Source organism: Phyllobates terribilis, unplaced genomic scaffold (assembly GCF_046119375.1).
Source record: "Phyllobates terribilis strain yellow unplaced genomic scaffold, ASM4611937v1 Scaffold_3__8_contigs__length_932513732, whole genome shotgun sequence".
NCBI lineage: Eukaryota > Metazoa > Chordata > Amphibia > Anura > Dendrobatidae > Phyllobates > Phyllobates terribilis.
Window position 1 is genome coordinate 619,418,344 of NW_027362763.1, and position 20,899 is coordinate 619,439,242.

The following is a 20,899-nucleotide window of genomic DNA, read 5'->3' on the forward strand; positions in this document are numbered from 1 at the left end:
CTCAGAGGGAGGCCAGATGGATCACTATCCAGGACACGTTGGCCCCAAAGGGACTAAATGAATCTCTGAGCTTTGCCTCCTTTATTTGACTTTTTCTGGCTTTTTTCAACCAATGCGCTTCTTCCTTCTATTTTATTGAAAAATGGCCAGTTGTGTGCGAGTGCAGTATACCTGTGGTTTTAATTTTGTGTTGCGTTGTCTGTTATTAATTTATATTTGTTTCTTCCTATGTCTTCTCATGTATCTAGACCTGAACTACTCTGAAGTATACCTATGTGAAAATCTCCTACTTCTCAACAATCTCGTTTGAACATGTCACTCGATCTGTGAAGGGATACGGCCTCAACAAAGATTGCGGCAACCCCCACGATATACTTATATCGGAGATTTAAATTGTCCTATTAAGAACTTTATTCTGGTGTGCAGTCTGACTTGTGATTGATGTATAACAATGGCCTTTTTCTTAAGCAAAAATCGGTGATTCTTTCTATGTTTCAACAATTTACATTGTTGCACTGGGTTTCTGGTCTTACCCTCCAATGACTTTGTTGTGCGCGTGCTCCCGTCGCGTAGGCACTCCTGGCCCTTGGCCCGGCGTCTTGCATTATGACGGCTGGACCTACGGCGCAGGACCTGCCGCGTGATGTGCGCATGCGCCGCCTAGACATTTTCATTGGACACAATTAGATCATGTGGTACGCCACATGATCAATGACATGGGTATTTTAAGGTTCTTACAGCGCTTCTTTCTCACCTTCCCTTGAGAAAGCTGAACTCGCTCCTTGCGAAACGTGCGTCGAGAAGAGGCAACTTGCCTTCATCACCACCTGCCTGGGCACAATTTCACCTTTGGAGGTATTACCTTATGGCAAAAAATGTTGATTTATTGGGGACATATTGGTGTTTTACTCGACATCATGGGATAGTCACCATGTATTAGGCGATTATGTTTTTTCTGTGCTATCCCACTAGGTAATGGGGCAATACGGAGTTCCACAGCACTAATTGACAATCAATCACCCTTTTTGGTGGTTATTTCCCTTTTGTTGTATCCTTTATCAACATTGATTTACATAATATTTGCCATTTGGGTTTTATTATTCTATTGCGCCCGTGCTGCCATTCCCTTCTTCACCCTTTCACACATGCCATTTACTTCTTACATTCTTAGATTTTATGTGTAATTTTGCATTAATAAAGTTCTTACCTTTTGCATCAACCTGTAAGACTGCAGTTTTTGCCTTTTTTCATGTTTATTGGAGTGGCTGTTTTCTAGTGATATTCATCTGTCATTTGTGGCAGATGCTTTTTCACTGATTATGTATTTGAGATTCGTGGTCCTAATAGAGGTGATCTGCTCATCACCTCTACGTAGCAGAGGCGATCGGACAACTGCTGCTTCTAGTCTCCTATGGAGACTATAGGAGCAAGCAAAAAGTGTAAAAAAAAATTTTTTTAAAAAATATTAAAAAAATTAAAAAAATATAAAAAAGTTTAAATCACCCCCCGTTCGCCCCACTTAAAATAAAAAAAAATAAAAAAAAACACATACACATATTTGGTATCGCCGTGTTCAGAATCCCCCGATCTATCAATATAAAAAAAGAATTAATCCGAACGGTAAACAGCGCAACAAGAAAAAAAATTCTAAACGCCAGAAATACGTTTTTTTTGGTCGCCGTAACATTGCAATAAAATGCAATAACGGGCGATCAAAACATCGGATCTTACCCAAAATGGTATCAATAAAAATGTCAGCTCGGTGCGCAAAAAATAAACCCTCACCCAGCCCCAGATCCCGAAAAATGGAGACGCTACGGGTCTTGGAAAATGTCCATTTTTTTTTAAATTTTTTTTTTTTAAGCAAACTTTGGATTTTTTTTTTCACTACTTAAATAAAAACCGCACTTGGAATTTTTTTCCCGTTTTCCAGTACATGATATGGTAAAACCAGTAATGTTGTTCAAAAGTACAACTCGTCCCGCAAAAAATAAGCCACGCTATGGCTCTGGGAACAAGGGGAGCAAAAAACGAAAATCCGCACCCACTGTACAGTACAGACCAAAAGTTTGGACACACCTTCTCATTTAAAGATTTTTCCGTATTTTCATGACTATGAAAATTGTACATTCACACTGAAGGCATCAAAACTATGAATTAACACATGTGGAATTATATACTTAACAAAAAAGTGTGAAACAACTGAAAATATATTCTAGGTTCTTCAAAGTAGCCACCTTTTGCTTTGATGACTGTTTTGCACACTCTTGACATTCGCTTGATGAGCTTCAAGAGGTAGTCACCGGAAATGGTCTTCCAACAATCTTGAAGGAGTTCCCAGAGATGCTTAGCACTTTCTGGCTCTTTTGCCTTCACTCTGCGGTCCAGCTCACCCCAAACCATCTCGATTGGGTTCAGGTCTTGTGACTGTGGAGGCCAGGTCATCTGGCGTAGCACCCCATCACTCTCCTTCTTGGTCAAATAGCCCTTACACAGCCTGGAGGTGTGTTTGGGGTCATTGTCCTGTTGAAAAATAAATAATGGTCCAACTAAACACAAACCGGATGGAATAGCATGCCGCTGCAAGATGCTGTGGTAGCCATGCTGGTTCAGTATGCCTTCAATTTTGAATAAATCCCCAACAGTGTCATCAGCAAAGCACCCTCACACCATCACACCTCCTCCTCCATGCTTCACTGTTAGAAGCAGGCATGTAGAGTCCATCCATTCACCTTTTTCTGCGTCGCACAAAGACACCGTGGTTGGAACCAAAGATCTCTAATTTGTACTCATCAGACCAAAGCACAGATTTCCACTGGTCTAATGTCCATTCCTTGTGTTCTTTAGCCCAAACAAGTCTCTTCTGCTTGTTGCCTGTCCTTAGCAGTGGTTTCCTAGCAGTTATTTTACCATGCAGACCTGCTGCACAAAGTCTCATCTTAACAGTTGTTGAAGAGATGTGTCTGCAGCTAGAACTCTGTGTGGCATTGACCTGGTCTCTAATCTGAGCTGCTGTTAACCTGCGATTTCTGAGGCTGGTGACTCGGATAAACTTATCCTCAGAAGCAGAGGTGACTCTTGGTCTTCCTTTCCTGGGGCGGTCCTCATGTGAGCCAGTTTCTTTTTAGCGCTTGATGGTTTTTGCAACTGCACTTGGGAACACTTTCAAAGTTTTCCCAATTTTTCGCACTGACTGACCTTCATTTCTTAAAGTAATGATGGCCACTCATTTTTCTTTACTTAGCTGCTTTTCTCTTGCCATAATACAAATTCTAACAGTCTATTCAGTAGGACTATCAGCTGTGTATCCACCAGACTTCTGCACAACACAACTGATGGTCCCAACCCCATTTATAAGGCAAGAAATCCTGCTTATTAAACCTGACAGGGCACACCTGTGAAGTGAAAACCATTTCCGATGACTACCTCTTGAAGCTCATCAAGAGAATGCCAAGAGTGTGCAAAGCAGTCATCAAAGCAAAAGGTGGCTACTTTGAAGAACCTAGAATATAAGACATATTTTCAGTTGTTTCACACTTTTTTGTTAAGTATATAATTCCACATGTGTTAATTCATAGTTTTGATGCCTTCAGTGTGAATGTACAATTTTCATAGTCATGAAAATACAGTAAAATCTTTAAATGAGAAGGTGTGTCCAAACTTTTGGTCTGTACTGTATATGCCATATTTTTTGGACCATAAGACGCACCTAGGTTTTAGAGGAGGAAAACAGGAAAAAAAATGTAAGCAAAAAATGTGGTCACAATACACTGTTAAGGGGGAGGGAGGTTTGCTGCTGACATTGGTATAGGGGTAATGTCCCCCAATTCTGATATCACAAATCCTGGTATATGCGCCCCCCCTTCCTATTATACATGGCCCTCATCCCCATTCTGGTATGCATGGCACCCCTCCATCCTGGTATGCATGGAACCCCTCCAGCCTGGTATGCATGGCACCCCTCATCCTTATCCTAGTATGCATGGCACCACACATCCCTATCCTGGTATGCATGGCATCCCTAATCCCTATCCTGTTATGTATGGCACCCCTCATCCCTATCCTGGTATGCATGGGATTATCCCTATCCTGGTATGAATGGCACCCTTCATCACTATCCTGGTATGCATGGCACCCCTCATCCCCAATCCTGGTATGCATGGCACCCCTCATCCCCAATCCTGGTATGCATGGCACCCCTCATCCCCAATCCTGGTATGCATGGCACCCCTCATCCCCAATCCTGGTATGCATGGCACCCCTCATCCCTATCCTGGTATGCATGGCCCCTCATCCTTATCCTGGTATGCATGCCCCCCCCCATCCCTATCCTGGTATGCATGGCATCCCTCATCCTTATCCTGGTATACATGCCCCCCTCACTCCCCCCCCCCCCCATTAGTGAAGCATGCGGTGCTGCGCTGAGGTAAAGGGAGTTTACTCACTGCTGCTTCAGTGATTCCTGTCAGCACTGGGATTTTTCTTCCTACTTGATGGAGGGGTCCAGAGGTGGTCCAGGAGTAGGTTGAAGGACCGTGGTACTTCTTTTGGAAGTCGCTATCTTGTGAAGAGAGAAGGGACTCACTGAGGTAATTGATTTCAGCGGGGAGGATGGCAGTGAAACAGACTTGTTTTCCTTCTTCCTGTTGAACGGCATATTTATGTCCAAGAATATCCAAATGAGTTTAGATTTTCCCAAAATGATCCAGGGAGGGTCTTGAAGGTCTTAGGTACAATATGGCAGGCCCAGGTCTTCTTTTGTCGCATTATGAAGGCATTTCAGGCTGGGTAACAGCAGAGCTTTAGCACAGTGCGACCATACTCCTGCACTCTCAGGCAACGGCCCCTGCATGATGAATTTTCAAGGCGATTTCAAGACTTCAAATCAGTTGAGAATGAAATGCAGTTGTTTTTTCCTACCTTTAGCTGTATCATTGATAATACACCCAGTGATGTTCAGCTTGAGCTCATTGACCTGCAGTCTGACAGACTACAGGAAGAGCACTTTAGGTCAGCATCACTGCAGGAATTTTACTCTTCTCTCAAAGAGAACTTTCCAAAAATGAGGAGGCATGCTCAAAAGATGTTCATTCTCTTTGGATCTACTTAAGGCCCCGTCACACTTAGCGACGCTGCAACGATCCCGACAACGATACGACCTGTCAGGGATCGTTGCTGCGTCGCTATGTGGTCGCTGGTGAGCTGTCAAACAGGCAGGCTCACCAGCGATCAGGGAAGCAGCGACATCTTGGAAAGAATCTTTCCACGATGTCCTGCTCCTGGTTACGAGCCTGCTGAAGCAGGAGCAGGCTGGTAACTATGGTAAACATCGGGTTACTAGGGGCACACGCGCTCCTAGTAACCCGTTGTTTATCATGGTTACCACTCTGCTACAGTGAGCGGGAGGTTACCGCTCACTTTAGCAGGCTCGTAACCATGATAAACAACGGGTTACTAAGTGCGCGTGTGCCCCTAGTAACCCGATGTTTACCATAGCTACCAGCCTGATCGCTGCTCCCGCTGGTCACACACAGCGATGTGTGCTGACCAGTGGGAGAGCAACGACCAAAAAATGGTCCAGGACACTTTGCAGCGATCAGCGACCTCACAGCAGGGGCCTGATCGTTGCAAAGTGTCACACATAGCGACATCGCTGGTGAGGTCGCTGTTGCGTCACCAAAACCGTGACTCAGCAGCAATCTTGCTATGTGAGACGGGGGCTTTACATATGTGAACAAACATTCTCAGTAATGAAGTTTAACAAATCTAGATACAGAGCTTCTCGCACTGATGATTACCTGTCGGCTATCCTTCGTATATCCGCCTCAGACATTCAACGCACTTGTTCAAGCCCAAGGCAGTTCCAAAATCCAATCATTACATCACTAATTGTCTTTTTAAAATAACATACTTTTAATATTAGTGAAAATGTGCTTGCTTGGTGTAGGGGTAACATGTTGACTAGCTTCTACTAGCTAGATTTTACTATAAAGCATATTTTAACATTTATTCTTACCAGTATACACATCTAATCAAAACTGTATAATTTACTGTTTTTCAGAAACAATAAAATATTGAGCTGAATCAAGTTCAGCCGATTGGTTGAGCCCTCCACAAATGTCCCAGTTCCTCATGTGGCCCCTTGAGAAAGTTAATTGCCCATCCCTGGTCTATATGATACACAATCTTCGGGAGGCTTGTCCAGTTTTACTATTACTACAATTTTGGCATTGAAGGATTCAGGTAAAAAGCCTTGTTCCAGTGAGGAATTATAGTGGGGGAAATAAGTATTTGATCCCTTGCTGTTTTTGTAAGTTTGCCCGTTGACAAAGACATTAACAGCCTATAATTTTAAGGATAGGTTAATTTTAACATTGAGAGATAGAATATCCAAAAAAATATTAAGAAAATCACATTGTGTAAATTAGATAAATTTATTTGCATTTTGCAGTGAGAAATAAGTATTTGATCCCCTACAAACCAATATGAGTTCTGGCTCCTACAGACCAGTTAGACGCTCCTAATCAACTCGTTACCTGCATTAAAGACAGCAGTCTTACATAGTCACCTGTATAAAAGAGTCCTGTCCACAGACTCAATTAATCAGTCAGACTAACCTCTACAACATGGGCAAGACCAAAGAGCTTTCTAAGGATGTTAGGGACAAGATCATAGACCTGCACAAAGCTGGAATGGGCTACAAAACCATAAGTAAGATGCTGGGTGAGAAGGAGACAATTGTTGGTGCAATAGTAAGAAAATGGAAGAAATACAAAATGACTGCCAATCGACATCGATCTGGGGCACCATGCAAAATCTCACCTCATGGGATATCCTTGATCATGAGGAAGGTGAGAGATCAGCCTAAAACTACACGGGGGGAACTTGTTAATGATCTCAAGACAGCTGGAACCACAGTCACCAATAAAACCATTGGTTACACATTATGCCTTAAAGGTTTAAAATCCTGCAGTGCCTGCAAGGTCCCCCTGCTCAAGAAGGCACATGTGCAGGCCCGTCTGAAGTTTTCCAGTGAACACCTGGATGATTCTGTGAGTCATTGGGAGAAGGTGCTGTGGTCAGATGAGACAAAAAATGAGCTCTTTGGCATTAAGTACAACCCTAAGAATATCGTCCCAATCGTGAAGCATGGTGGTGGAAGCATTATACTTTGGGGGTGCTTTTCTGCAAAGGGGAGATGAGGACTGCACCATACTGAAGGGAAGATGGATGGGGTCATGTATCGCGAGATTTTGGCCAACAACCTCCTTCCCTCAGTAAGAGCATTGAAGATGGGTCGTGGCTGGGTCTTCCAGCATTTCAATCACCCAAAACATACAGCCAAGGCAACAAAGGCGTGGCTCAAAAAGAAGCACAGTAAGTTCATAGAGTGGCCTAGACAGTCTCCAGATCTTAATCCCATAGAAAATTTATGGAGGGAGTTGAAGCTCCGAGTTGCCAAGCAACAGCCTCAAAATCTGAATGATTTAGAGATTATCTGCAAAGAGGAGTGTACCAAAATTCCTCCCGACATGTGCGCAACCCTCATCATCAACTACAAAAAACGTCTGACTGCTGTGCTTGCCAACAAGGGATTTGCCACCAAGTATTGTTTTGTTTGCCAAAGGGATCAAATACTTATTTCTCACTGTAAAATGCAAATAAATGTATCTAATTTATACAATGTGATTTTCTTGATATTTTTTTTTATATTCTCTCTTAAAGTTAAAATTAACCTGCCTTTAAAATTATAGACTGTTCATGTCTGTCAGTGGGCAAACTTACAAAAACAGCAAGGGATCAAATACTTATTTCCACCACTGTATATACTTTAAGAAGCTAAGGGGCCAGTTGGTCTAAATATCTTCGATAGACTTCTAGAGGGAGTCCATATGGAGCCAGACACTTCCTTCGCACCATAATTCCTGGCCGCTTCCATTATTTCTTCTTCAGCAACAGGGATCTCTAAGACCACAGGACTCTCCTCTATGAGGGTCGTGAGACTTATACCATCCAGATATTCTTGTAGCGTCCCCTCCATGTAATCAGTCCAAGTGGCGTACAGTTCTTGGTAGAAGTTAGAAAACACACACAGAATCTCACGAGGATCGCACCCCCCCCTTCAGGATCACTAACCGGAGGAGAGGCAGTATTACAGTTAACTATACAGGCTAACAGACGTCCAGTCTGATTGCCAAGCTCAAAAAAGGAGTTTGGTAAAGAATAGATGTCTATCAACTTTCTTTTTTACAAGCTGTAAGTATGGTCTAAGAGACTGAAACCTGCTGTGTTTATTTGGGTTAGAGTAGTCAGCCACAAAAGCAGCCTCTAGTGACCAACATCATGAGGCAACTCCTCTTCCCTGAGTGGAGGAACTTTTAGTAAAGGAGATGGTGGATCTCAGACATCCCCTCAAATAGGCTTTGAAGGCCTCCCAGGTCACTGTCAAATCTTCAACCCAGTATGGGTTTCCCAGAACACTTGAATTTTGTAAATTATTCTATCATTTTCCCCAATTAGAGACAAACAGAAGGCATGCATCCTATATTCCCCACATATTTCAGGTGGGGGAAGAGGTCAGCTCCAGTAATATTGGGGAATGATCTGAAATGCCCCAGGTAGATATTCCAGGTGTTACACCAAATGAAGTGTCTCACACTTCTGTACACAGTTAATTCTGGACATATTTCTCAGGAAAGTATGACAAAAGAACACTCTAGAATCCCCATTTCTCACCCTCCAGAGGTCCATCTAACCCAGGGGTCTCAAACTCGGCTGGGTATATGGGCCGCACATGGAAAAAATTTGAATTTGGGGGGCCGCATTCTTTGTTCAATGTGACATTTTTAGTGATACCATTTTTTTTGTATACACCTTTTGAACATTTTTTCCGTGTTTATTTTTTTATGGCTTGGGTCGTTATGGATGTGGCGATAATAAACGTGCACTTTTTTGTGTTTACTTTAGTTTACATATAAAACAGCATTTTTAGCGCCCAATATTTTTTCATGCTTTATTTTTATTTTTTTGATTTTTACAATTTTGTTTCCCCCAATTGGCCACATTCAGTAATATTGTCTTACAATTAGCATCATATAGTAATAATGGCAAACATCTTGTAGTAATGTTCCCCATCCAAGTCCCCATCTTGTACTAATGTGCCCCATCCAGGTCCCCATCCTGTGGCTATGTGCCTCATCCAGGTCCCCATCTTGTGGCTATGTGCCCCATCCAGGTCCCCATCCTGTGACTATGTGCCCCATCCAGGTCCCCATCTTGTGGCTATGTGCCCCATCCAGGTCCCCATCCTGTGGCTATGTACCCCATCCAGGTCCCCTCTTGTGGCTATGTACCCCATCCAGGTCCCCTCTTGTGGCTCTGTGCCCCATCCAGGTCCCCTCTTGTGGCTATGTGCCCCATCCAGGTCCCCATCCTGTGGCTATGTACCCCATCCAGGTCCCCTCTTGTGGCTATGTACCCCATCCAGGTCCCCTCTTGTGGCTATGTACCCCATCCAGGTCCCCATCTTGTGGCTATGTGCCCCATCCAGGTCCCCATCTTGTGGCTATGTGCCCCATCCAGGTCCCCTCTTGTGGCTATGTGCTCCATCCAGGTCCCCATCCTGTGGCTATGTACCCCATCCAGGTCCCCTCTTGTGGCTATGTGCCCCATCCAGGTCCCCTCTTGTGGCTATGTGCTCCATCCAGGTCCCCTCTTGTGGCTATGTGCCCCATCCAGGTCCCCATCCTGTGGCTATGTACCCCATCCAGGTCCCCTCTTGTGGCTATGTACCCCATCCAGGTCCCCTCTTGTGGCTATGTGCCCCATCCAGGTCCCCTCTTGTGGCTATGTGCCCCATCCAGGTCCCCATCCTGTGGCTATGTACCCCATCCAGGTCCCCTCTTGTGGCTATGTGCTCCATCCAGGTCCCCATCTTGTGGCTATGTGCCCCATCCAGGTCCCCTCTTGTGGCTATGTGCCCCATCCAGGTCCCCTCTTGTGGCTATGTGCTCCATCCAGGTCCCCTCTTGTGGCTATGTGCCCCATCCAGGTCCCCATCCTGTGGCTATGTACCCCATCCAGGTCCCCATCCTGTGGCTATGTACCCCATCCAGGTCCCCATCCTGTGGCTATGTACCCCATCCAGGTCCCCTCTTGTGGCTATGTGCCCCATCCAGGTCCCCTCTTGTGGCTATGTGCCCCATCCAGGTCCCCTCTTGTGGCTATGTGCCCCATCCAGGTCCCCATCCTGTGGCTATGTACCCCATCCAGGTCCCCATCCTGTGGCTATGTACCCCATCCAGGTCCCCATCCTGTGGCTATGTACCCCATCCAGGTCCCCATCCTGTGGCTATGTACCCCATCCAGGTCCCCTCTTGTGGCTATGTACCCCATCCAGGTCCCCTCTTGTGGCTATGTGCCCCATCCAGGTCCCCTCTTGTGGCTATGTGCCCCATCCAGGTCCCCATCTTGTGGCTATGTACCCCATCCAGGTCCCCTCTTGTGGCTATGTGCCCCATCCAGGTCCCCTCTTGTGGCTATGTACCCCATCCAGGTCCCCATCTTGTGGCTATGTACCCCATCCAGGTCCCCATCTTGTGGCTATGTACCCCATCCAGGTCCCCTCTTGTGGCTATGTGCCCCATCCAGGTCCCCTCTTGTGGCTATGTACCCCATCCAGGTCCCCTCTTGTGGCTATGTGCCCCATCCAGGTCCCCATCTTGTGGCTATGTACCCCATCCAGGTCCCCTCTTGTGGCTATGTACCCCATCCAGGTCCCCTCTTGTGGCTATGTACCCCATCCAGGTCCCCATCCTGTGGCTATGTTTTCCCTGTGCTGTTCTTCACACACATAAAAAAAAAAAGATGATTCTCACCTGTCCTCCGTTCCCTCGGCGGCCTTCCTGCAGATGTGGCCCGCAGGCACCACAGTCAGACCCCTTGACGATCCCGACCTGGTCCAGGAGGAGCCGCTGACAGCAGCGCTGCATTGCCGCACAGAGACTGTCTCCCAGCATAGCATTTTCAATGTCAGCCGCCGGCCAATCAGAGGCCAGCAGCTGACATCTGCATATGGCAATGACGTCATACTCGCTGCGCCGACACGCAGATATCACCTGCTGGCCTCTGATTGGCCGGCGGCTGGCATTGGAAATGCAGTGCTGGGAAACAGTCTCTGTGCGGCAATGCAGCGCTGCTGTCGGCGGCTCCTCCTGGACCTGGTCGGGATCATCAAGGGGTCTGTGCCTGCGGGCCGCATAAAGCAGCCTCAGGGGCCGCATGCGGCCCGCGGGCCGCGTGTTTGAGACCCCTGATCTAACCTAACTCACCCACAAAAGGCTGTAGACGAGAAGGCCCTTGACCACCATCTCGCATAATGTTAACAAACAGTTTATCTTTTTGAGGGTCAATGAACAAGTTAAAGTCCCCTAAGCAGAATGTTGGACCAGACAGAGGGATATGTGGCTGGGAATATAGCAGCCTCTTAGAAGACTTTCAGATTAGCCAGAGGAAGATTGTATATACTGTAGCTCAAAGTATGCATAAATGAAAATAGTGACCTTCAGTGTCTTACCAGGAAGACTTTACCTCCCACCTAAGTGATTTATGTACAAGCACTGAAACTCCCCTAGAGTATGAAGAGTGATAGCAGTGTAGGGACCCTGAACCAAGGGCTTCTGCAAGAGACTACTTGTACTTGCAGGTTTATATTTACGGTGGAAAGAAAAGACATGAACCCAACACTCTTCCTGGGTGTTCTCATACCCCTTACATTCCACAATAAGAAACGTATCAGTCATTATAAAACTAATGAAGGGAATACAGCTTGATGTGTCGCCTTTTAAAGGAGGGGGAGATTACAGGTCAGGGACCCACATGGCAGATGTACAGGGCATTAAACCATTTCACTACAGTAATAGAAAATAATTCAAAACATAGTGTAAGCAAAGCAATCATCAATGCAAGAGACATATACAACATTAAACATGTCAGGCTCAACTGGATCAGTAGAACAAAGTAGTTGAACCTAAACTTGCATGGGAGCCATCATGTAACAAAGGTCCAGTGCTCATGGCACACACAGAGGAGTCCATACAGTTGCATCAAAGCAGTCACAGCATGGACTGCATATCCTGCCAGAAAAGATTGGGAGTAAAGTCTGGCCATCCTAGATAGAGTAAATGGGTTAAGGAAAATTTGAATCCAAGAAATCTGACTTACTTAAAAAAAATAAAATTAAATTAAAGTAGAAAACCAGAAGATATAAATGTCTTTGCTGGATTCTAGCGCTTCATTTTCTGTCTCATAGTCAGCCAGTCATCATCCTCGGTAGGCGTGGTAAAAAAAAAAAGGCCCAGTTTCCATCAACCACACTCAGCCGACCTGGGTATGCCACAGAATGTGAAATCTGGAGATTTCGCAAGCAGTGTTTCATGTTGATGAATGTGGCTCTTTGCTTCTATAATTCAGTGGAAAAGTCCAGGAAGATGGAAACTATGGCATTGTTAAACCAGTCCTCTCCTTTACATCTAGCCATGTGCAGCAAAGGCCAAGGAAAAGGGTGCGTTAAGAAATAATTCCTTGAGTTGAAAGCAGTTTATCGGTTAACTGTTTCAGAGCCAGCTCACCTCCTCCATCTGTTCTTCTGGGGGTGCTTGATCTTGTTCCTCCATAGAATCTGATGGTGGGTCTGGAGGGGCCTGGTCACGTGCCTTTTCTGGAGTATGAACTGATAAATTATTTCAGTCTCCCAGTAGCAGTATTTCTGGTTGGATTCATCATGTCAGGAATTCACAGCCTACAGGATTTGTTGCGTTTACGAGAAATGATGTGTAAGAAATCCAGTCCCCAGCAGGATGGCGAATCACAGCAATTTAGGAAGGACGACACACCTCAGAAGTTACAAAGACATAAGGGAGTCAGTGTCGACATAGCCACACCTCTTGTGACGGGAACTACAGTTTATTGAAAAAATAAAGAAAAATAGCTCCAAATGGGTGAGCCCAAGTTTTGCAGTATTGGGTCACACAGTGAAAAGATAGTCAGTGGGTGGGGGGGAGGGTGATTACAAGCAGTATATGCAATTGTCAGTACTGTGCACTCAATTGGAGCAGGTTCCCTGTTTAGAATTATATGCAACCAGGAGCTAGCTCCCAGCAGGAGCATTTACAGGATTAATTCAAGGCAGAGGCTTGTGGCTTATAGTGAGATGGCTGGGTGCAGGGCTACAGGTAGCCAGGTAACTCAGCAGGAGGAAGGGGGCAGCTGCCCATAGCACACACTGCTCACAATGTCACTGATTCTACCTCAGACAAGAGTTATCTGGATTTATCTCCTGGGACCTGTGAAGACAAGCAGAACAATGCTTAAGGGGGCTGTGAGTCCAGTGTCAGTGGACTTGGGAACCCAGGAACAATATGGTGCTGGCAGGAGAAAGCCTTGATAACATGTACCTTCTGGATCCAAGCAGGGATCACCAGGAGAGACTCTCTCAAGCTCAGGAAACATTCAAGAAGTGGTTGGGTACCAGACCCTTTGCAGTGGGCAGGATTTTTAACAGGATTATAAGGATATAGCTTGAATTCCAGCAGGAGCTTCTATAACTTGCTTTTGTCTCGCTTGGCTGGCAGGCCCCGGCCCCAGGTCTTGATTTTCAGTGTTTATTTCATGCTAACTGTTGCACTCAGGTCCTACACTGACTTTTCTTCCTTGTGTCCATCAAATCTCCCATCTCATAACATCAAAGTAAATGTTAAAAGGACTAAAATGCAGAGAAACTGAACCATCACTGTCCCTTCTTTTCAGTAACTATGCTGGGAGGTTGTCAAATTTTTCGGAACTGGACTAGAGAAGGAATACTTCCAGTAATGGAAGAGGTCTGTAGGATGATGCATTAGATTGCTGTAATTTATGCTATCAAACAGATCAAGCCTCTCGTACTCTGTCAATGTTAATGCCTTCTCTTTTAACTATCTGGATCCAGGTCTGTAAAATAAATCTTATCCTAGCAGTCATCCACCTTGAGAAGACCTGCCTCATTACTGGTAAACTCAAACTGAAAAGACTATTCTTAATGTTGGATGCTGATACAGTGAACTCCAGATTTGAGACACGTCTCTTCTCCCCTTCCCTTTACTTGTAGTCTGCGGTCTTGCACAGTAGCTTGCACTTGTCATTAAAAATGCATGGACCAGGCAGGCATCAGAAAAATCATTTTCTATAGTCGACCCATGCAAATCCATAGCTTGAAGAAGAGCCTAACATGCTATATTAGGCACTCATGGCTTAAGAGCATGCACATTCTGAAGACCGGTTATGTAAAAACGCGCTTACTTTATTATTATTGTATTCATCAACTTACAGTCACCATGAAAGTGAGCACAACAAACACAAAACGGAACCAGATCTCCACTTGAGAAAAAGTTGGGTTGTAGGTTTTCCACTAGAAGAAAAGCAAAACATGAGTTAATTAGCAGTCTGAAGTAAAGAATCAATTTTGAATGAACTGTATGTGGTTGGCACTGTGTCCTACAGTATATACTCACGGTAAATGTGACAGCTGTAAGTGTGTATTTTAGCAGGTTCAGATTTTCAAAGCGGACATCTAGATTATACTGGGTATAGTTCAGATATCCAAGATGGACTACTATGATCTCTTCACATTTCTGAAACCAATGATACCAAATAGAAAGTATTAGTATACACAGTGTAAAACATTTAGTGAGGACCTGTCAACAAGTCAAAAGTTCCTAGTTTGTTTATTTTATTCCTGTTGTACCAAGTTTTTTTTTTGTTTGTTTTTTTTAATTCGCCATACAATTCCTCAGATATGAGCCTTTTGTTTAGGGGTAATTTCTATGGTCTTTACCAAGGGGAAAATCACAGTAAAGTGATATGTATTGCACGCACTCTCGAAAAAGTCACCGTTTAATACTTTTTTTTTTTTTTTTGAACAATCATTTTTATTAAGGGTTTTAACATTTGGATAAAGCAGGAGTACAAAGATTTCACATCAAAGCTTTACATGAATACTCAAAGATAGAAAATCCCCCCTACCCTTCTCCCCTCCCAAAATGCAGTAATTTATGTAATGTATAACGCCCACCATACCTGAAATAAAACGCTCATCTAACTAAGCAACTCTGTTTCGTTTTAATTTTTGTCTGTCCTATTGTCCATGTTACATGGTTATAAGTGTCCTGGAACCATCTGACTAGACCTTCAAGATCCCCAAAGTACCTTGAATGTCGTTTAATAAGTACCACTCAGAATGAGCAAATGGCTGAACCACTCCCACGATTTCTTCTTGTGAGCATTTCCTTTCTATGAATTGTCTCCACTTTTCAAAGAATTTCCCGGTCAGTTTGGTCTTATGCCTTTCTGCCTCCAATTTTTCTAAAAGCATCAGCTGTTTTAGGTTGGACACCACTTCCTTCACGGAGGGAGCCTTCTCCGATATCCAATTTCGTAGAATGAATTTTTTTGCCAAGATCATAATACTGTGTATTAGGGTGTGTCGGCGTCCCTGTTGACCTATATCCTCCCCTTCAAACCCTTCTCCTCTGTAATGAAAAATCCAGAAGTATGGATCTAATGCTCAATTTCCCCCCCAGATCCTCTTAACCAGACTCCTAATACTCTTCCAAAAAATTTGAATTGTTTTACATCTCCATAACCCGTGAAACATGTCAGTATTATCTTCTTGACATTTTGGGCAGGGCCTCCGTCGGATTCCACCCTCCCCCCGAATCGGGACATTGAACCCATAAATGGCCCTATGAATAATCCTAAATTGGGTATCTCTCCATGCCTCATTAATCACGTTTTTTTTTCATTGTTGTCCATCCTTGTAGGATCTTATCAGCTATGTCAGGGTCATTAAGCTGTTTCGCCCAGCCCTTGAAAATTGTTTGCTCGCCTGTCGGGGATAGAGTTTCTCTCAACGTGCCGTAGATTACTGATACATTCAGAGCATACAGATCACCCTCTAGTAATTTGTCTATAACATTTTTACATAACTCCCTCTCAATCAAACACAAACCTTTCATAATCCAGCCTTTAAGCTGTGAGTATTGTATACTTTGGAAGGGACTGAGATTAAATCGTTCCACCACTTCCTTTCTCAGTCATCCATCTCTTTTCTGTCACATGCATGATATCTTTCATCCGTCTCACCCCTTTTCCCTTCCATCGCTTAAAGAGTTTATTTTCCTTTCCCAGCTTAAAATTCGGATATGCCCAAGGTTCCAAGTATTTAGACACTTTCCACGCAAGCCCCATCTTTTTCCGTACCGCTTTCCAAGTTAACAGCATGTCACGACATATTATGGAGTTTCTAATTTTCGGGCTAATACATGACATAGGGGAATGTAGCAGCGAGGCCAGGGCCCAAGGACTACAAAATTCGCCCTCTAGTTTAATATCCGAATGTCTCTCCGATCCCCTAAGCCAATCTATTACGTGTCTGGTGAGGCAAGCTAAACTGTATGCTCTGACATTAGGAGTGTTTAGCCCTCCCCACTCAGGAGCTTGCATTAGAGTGTTCAAACTAATCCTAACTTATTTTCCCTTTCACAAGAAAGATGAGAATGCTTTATGTAATCTACGAATATCTTTGCGTTTAAGCAGTAAAGGAAGTGTCTGTAAGGGGTATAGCAACCTTGGAAAGCACATCTTTTTAATTAAGTGATTTCTTGCTAACAAGGGTAGTGGCAGACCACTCCAGCCCTGCAATTGCTTCTCCATTTTGGATATTAGAGGCGAATAGTTTAGGTTGTATACTGTATCTGCGGTGCGGCCCAGATGAACCCCTGATATTTAATAGATGTTTTCGCTATTGGGATCCTACACGTCGGTTCGCCTCTCCTTTTTCCCTTCATCATTAAGTAGTAGAATTTTGCATTTCTTTTTATTAATTTTAAAACCTGCAAAATCTCCAAATTTCTCTATCAAAGATAGCGTATTCCCTAGATCTTTTCTTTGATCTTTCATGAATAAGATAATATCGTCGGCAAACAGTGCCGCCTTTATCTCCCTACCCCCTATCGGTATACCTTCAAAACTGTTCCCACCATTTAGAACTCTTGATAGCGGTTCTATAGCCAGGTTGAATAGCAGAGGCGATAGCGGGCATCCCTGACGCGTCCCTTTCTTCAGAGGGAAGATGGCCGATAGAAACCCCGGTGTATATATTCTTGTCTGGGGGTTGGAGTAGAGACCCTGAATGAAGGTGCACATTGCACCTCTCAAACCTATTCCATCCAGTACCTGTTCCAGCCATGGCCACTGTATGTTGTCAAATGCTTTTTCAGCATCTAGTGTGACCATGGCTGGAAGACCCCTATCTGTCCCCCTCTCACCACATCCATAATCAACATGGCCTTCCTAATATTGGTTACGGCGGACCGTAACTATTACGGCGTAACTATTCTAGGCAAAATCACTGCTAGAGGATCAGCCATGATCTTTGACAGCACTTTTAGGTCTTGGTTAATAAGCGATATCGGTCGGTAATTGGAGGGATCACCTAAGTCTTTGCCATTTTTTGGCAGTAATTTGATGTAGGCCAAATTGGCATACTGTGATAATGCCTCTCCTCCCACTATTGCATTAAACCAAGCCATCAGCACCGGTGATACTTGTTCTCCTAGGGCCTTATAAAATTCTCCTACAAACCCGTCAGGTCCCGGGGCCTAGCCATTTCTCAATCCCCCAATCACCGTCTTAACCTCTTCCACCGAGATCTCTGCATTCAAAAGCTCTAGTTCCTGTTCAGTAAAACTTTGCATGTGAGTTTTCTTTAACCATTTCCCTCCCCCTTTCTCTTGTTTTGTATCATATAGATTTCTATAGTAATCACCCAGAATCTTGCTCATCTTCCCAGGATCCAAAGTGGTGCCTCCTGTTCTCGTATTCAGGCTAGGGATTAATGTCAGGGGTCTACGTTCCCTTGCCAGATTAGCTAGCATTTTCCCTGCCTTGCCACCGAACCTATTTAGATCTACCTCTTGTTGTGCTCGTGTCATTTGTTCTTTTCTCTCCGCCCAAGGCTCAAATTCTTTTTTTGCTGTTATCCATCTCTCTTTTGTCTGGGTGAAGTGGTCCGCCAAAAATGCTGTGTATGCTTCCCTCAAAAGTTCGCTGGTCTTAGTATATTGCTCAGTTGTTCTTCTTTTGAACGTAGACGCATATCCCACTAGGCGCCCTCTCAGAACTGCTTTAGCTGTTTCCCAGTATAGTTGGACATTTAATTCATGTTCTCTGTTAGTTTCTGCAAACTTCACCCACCATTCCTTCAGTATCCTGTGAAAATTCTCCTCTCTAAGTAAAAAAGTCGGAAACCGCCGCAAGATGTCTGTCCCTCTTTGACATCTATCCTGTATCTTAACGCTGATTGGACTGTGGTCAGATATCACAAGGTCTTCAATCACACGTTCATATGCTCTAGGAATCAGGGGGTCACTCAACCAGATTTGGTCGATACGCGACCAACTATCATGTGGATGTGAGTAGTGGGTAAATTCCGGCTCACTTGGATGTTGTGACCTCCATACGTCTTTTAGACCCGAACCCTCCCATGGCATGTCCTTATGTCCGTCATTCTCCCCTATCATTAAAGTCTTTCCTGGTTTTTGTTTCCTGTCTTCCCTGTGGTTAGGAACCCCATTAAAGTCCCCTCCGACTATTATGTGTGTTTCATTATCTTTAGCAATATATGTTTCCAATTGTCTAAAAAATTCCTCTAGTTTTGAGTTAGGTGCATATACGTTATGAATGCTCAGAGTACCCGATGGCCCTGTTATCACTAAATGTTGCCACCTACCCTCCGAGTCATCTTCTTGTAGAATAATAGAATGATTAAAGTGTTTGCTCATAAGTATCAATGTGCGGGCTTTCCTCCCTTGTGCCGGAGATCCATATATCGGACCCACCCATGTTTTCTGCATCCTGAAAAAGTCTTCTCTCCCCAAGTGTGATTCCTGCAGTAAGGCTATGTCTGTCTTTAGTCTCTTCGGACCATTGCTCTCTTTCCCGGGGACCCGAGTCCTTTAACGTTCCATGATACGATCTTAACCATAGTCTAGTGATATGTTATTATCCTGAAATTTTTGCGAGAGTTTTACAAACCTAATGTCTGATCTTTGGATGGTGAGAGCTGCAATTTATCCCTCCCTCCCCTCCCCCAAATATATCAACAACTTGCCTATAAACATAGCTATAATGTTTTACATATCTTTTTGTGACTTCCATCATTCTGGCCACACTACTTGTATCCCATAACCCCTTCATTCTTATTCTTGTGTCTTTCCCCGAGCTCTACCCTTTTCAGCCCCCTTCCCTTACTTCTCCTCCAAATCTCTTAAATTTTTAATTTCAGAAAGAAAAGGTAATACAAACTTTCTCGAGATTTGTCCAGCGAAGAGCAACATATGTTAAATAATAGTAGAGAAAAAATAAATAAATAAAAATAAAGAGGAGAAGAGAATCACATACATACATACATATATATATATGTGTGTGTGTATATATATTATATATATATATATATATATATATATATATACACATATATATATATATATATTATATATATATATATATACATATACATATATATATATATATATATATATATATATATCTCGTCCAGATCTCTTCCTGCTTAGTCAACAAGTAGCAATTTCTTTATCTTTCCCGAGTCTTTTTCAGGTACCTTTATTTGATATCTTGCGAGCTCCGACTGGCGATCTTTGTTCCCCAGGCCTATCTCCGTCTGCACCTCTCTTGGCCTGACGTCATTCCCTCTTCTCGGTGTTTCCCCGGTTTTCTCTCTCTCCAATAGATATAATCTTTCTGCTTCTATGTGGTCCTTGTAGAACTTGAAGGTACCATCTGGACCCTTCATCTTCAGAGTAGCGGGATATAGAAGTTGAAAAAGTATCTTTTTATGGTATAGGGCCGTGCACACCTTGCTAAATGCCTTTCTCTTCTTCGTCACCTCTGTCGAGTAGTCTCCAAAGACCAAAATCTTGTGTCCATTGATTTGTAGTGTGCGGCGCCTTTATGAATGCTTTTAGAATCTCTTCCTTGTGCTTATAATCCAGGTACTTGGCAATGTCCTGTCTGGGTCTTGGACGTGATATTTGTCTCTTATCAGAGTTGATATTGCCTCTTATTCCCTCTTGATCTCTCAGGGGGCCCACACGGTGTGCTCTCTCTACTCGACAGTTATGTTTGATACCTAGTGCCTGGGGTAGCTCGACCTCAAAAATGTTGTCTAGCTGCCATGCCGTTGCTGATTCTTGGAGGCCCACAATTCTTAAATTGATCCTCCTGGAGCGGTTTTCCAGGTCATCCAGCTTAGTTCTGAGTGTGTCTGTTAGGTTAGTCAGGGCCCTTATTTGATTTGACATGGATGTTATTACATCCTCCGAGTCTGCTATTCGCTGTTCAGCCGCTTTCATCCTATTGTCCTGTATCTCAAATCTTGCCTCCATCTTAGACAGGAAGGCTTGTATTGCATGAGGTTATGACCTGTTTAATGTCCTGTGATATACGTGATGCGACGTCGCTGGCCATTTTGTCATAGTCTATGATGCACTCATGGGGTTTGTTCCCAATGTTGGCCTTGTGGCTAGTGCCTCTGTTTCCCTTTGGGCTCAGAGCTGGTCATTCTATGCTCTGTACCTCCTTCAGCCCAGGCTGATAAGACTGAATCAGTAGTGCACTGGCTGTGTTCTCCCTGCCAGGCACTTATTGTATGAGGGGTTTGCTCCTCCCCCCACTCTGTACTAAAGACCACATCATTGTCTCCCTCAGTCTTCTATGGTGTCCTCTGTTAGGCTGTCTCCTGCTGTTATTTAAGCCTCCTGTGTTGCATCCAGGATTTTCTTTTTAT

General features: G+C 44.0%; 1 protein-coding gene across 5 annotated transcripts in view; it reads right to left on the reverse strand.

Annotated features, from left to right (window-relative positions):
• TMEM181 (transmembrane protein 181) overlaps positions 1-20,899 on the reverse strand; it is a 393,500-nt gene that overhangs the window by 132,385 nt on the left and 240,216 nt on the right. For all 5 annotated transcript variants that reach the window (XM_073671509.1, XM_073671510.1, XM_073671506.1 and 2 more), the window contains exons 6-7: positions 14,547-14,666; positions 14,363-14,443 (exon numbers count right to left, since the gene is read on the reverse strand). In XM_073671509.1, the coding sequence (XP_073527610.1) occupies positions 14,363-14,443; positions 14,547-14,666 (201 nt within the window). The remainder of the gene's footprint in view (positions 1-14,362; positions 14,444-14,546; positions 14,667-20,899) is intronic.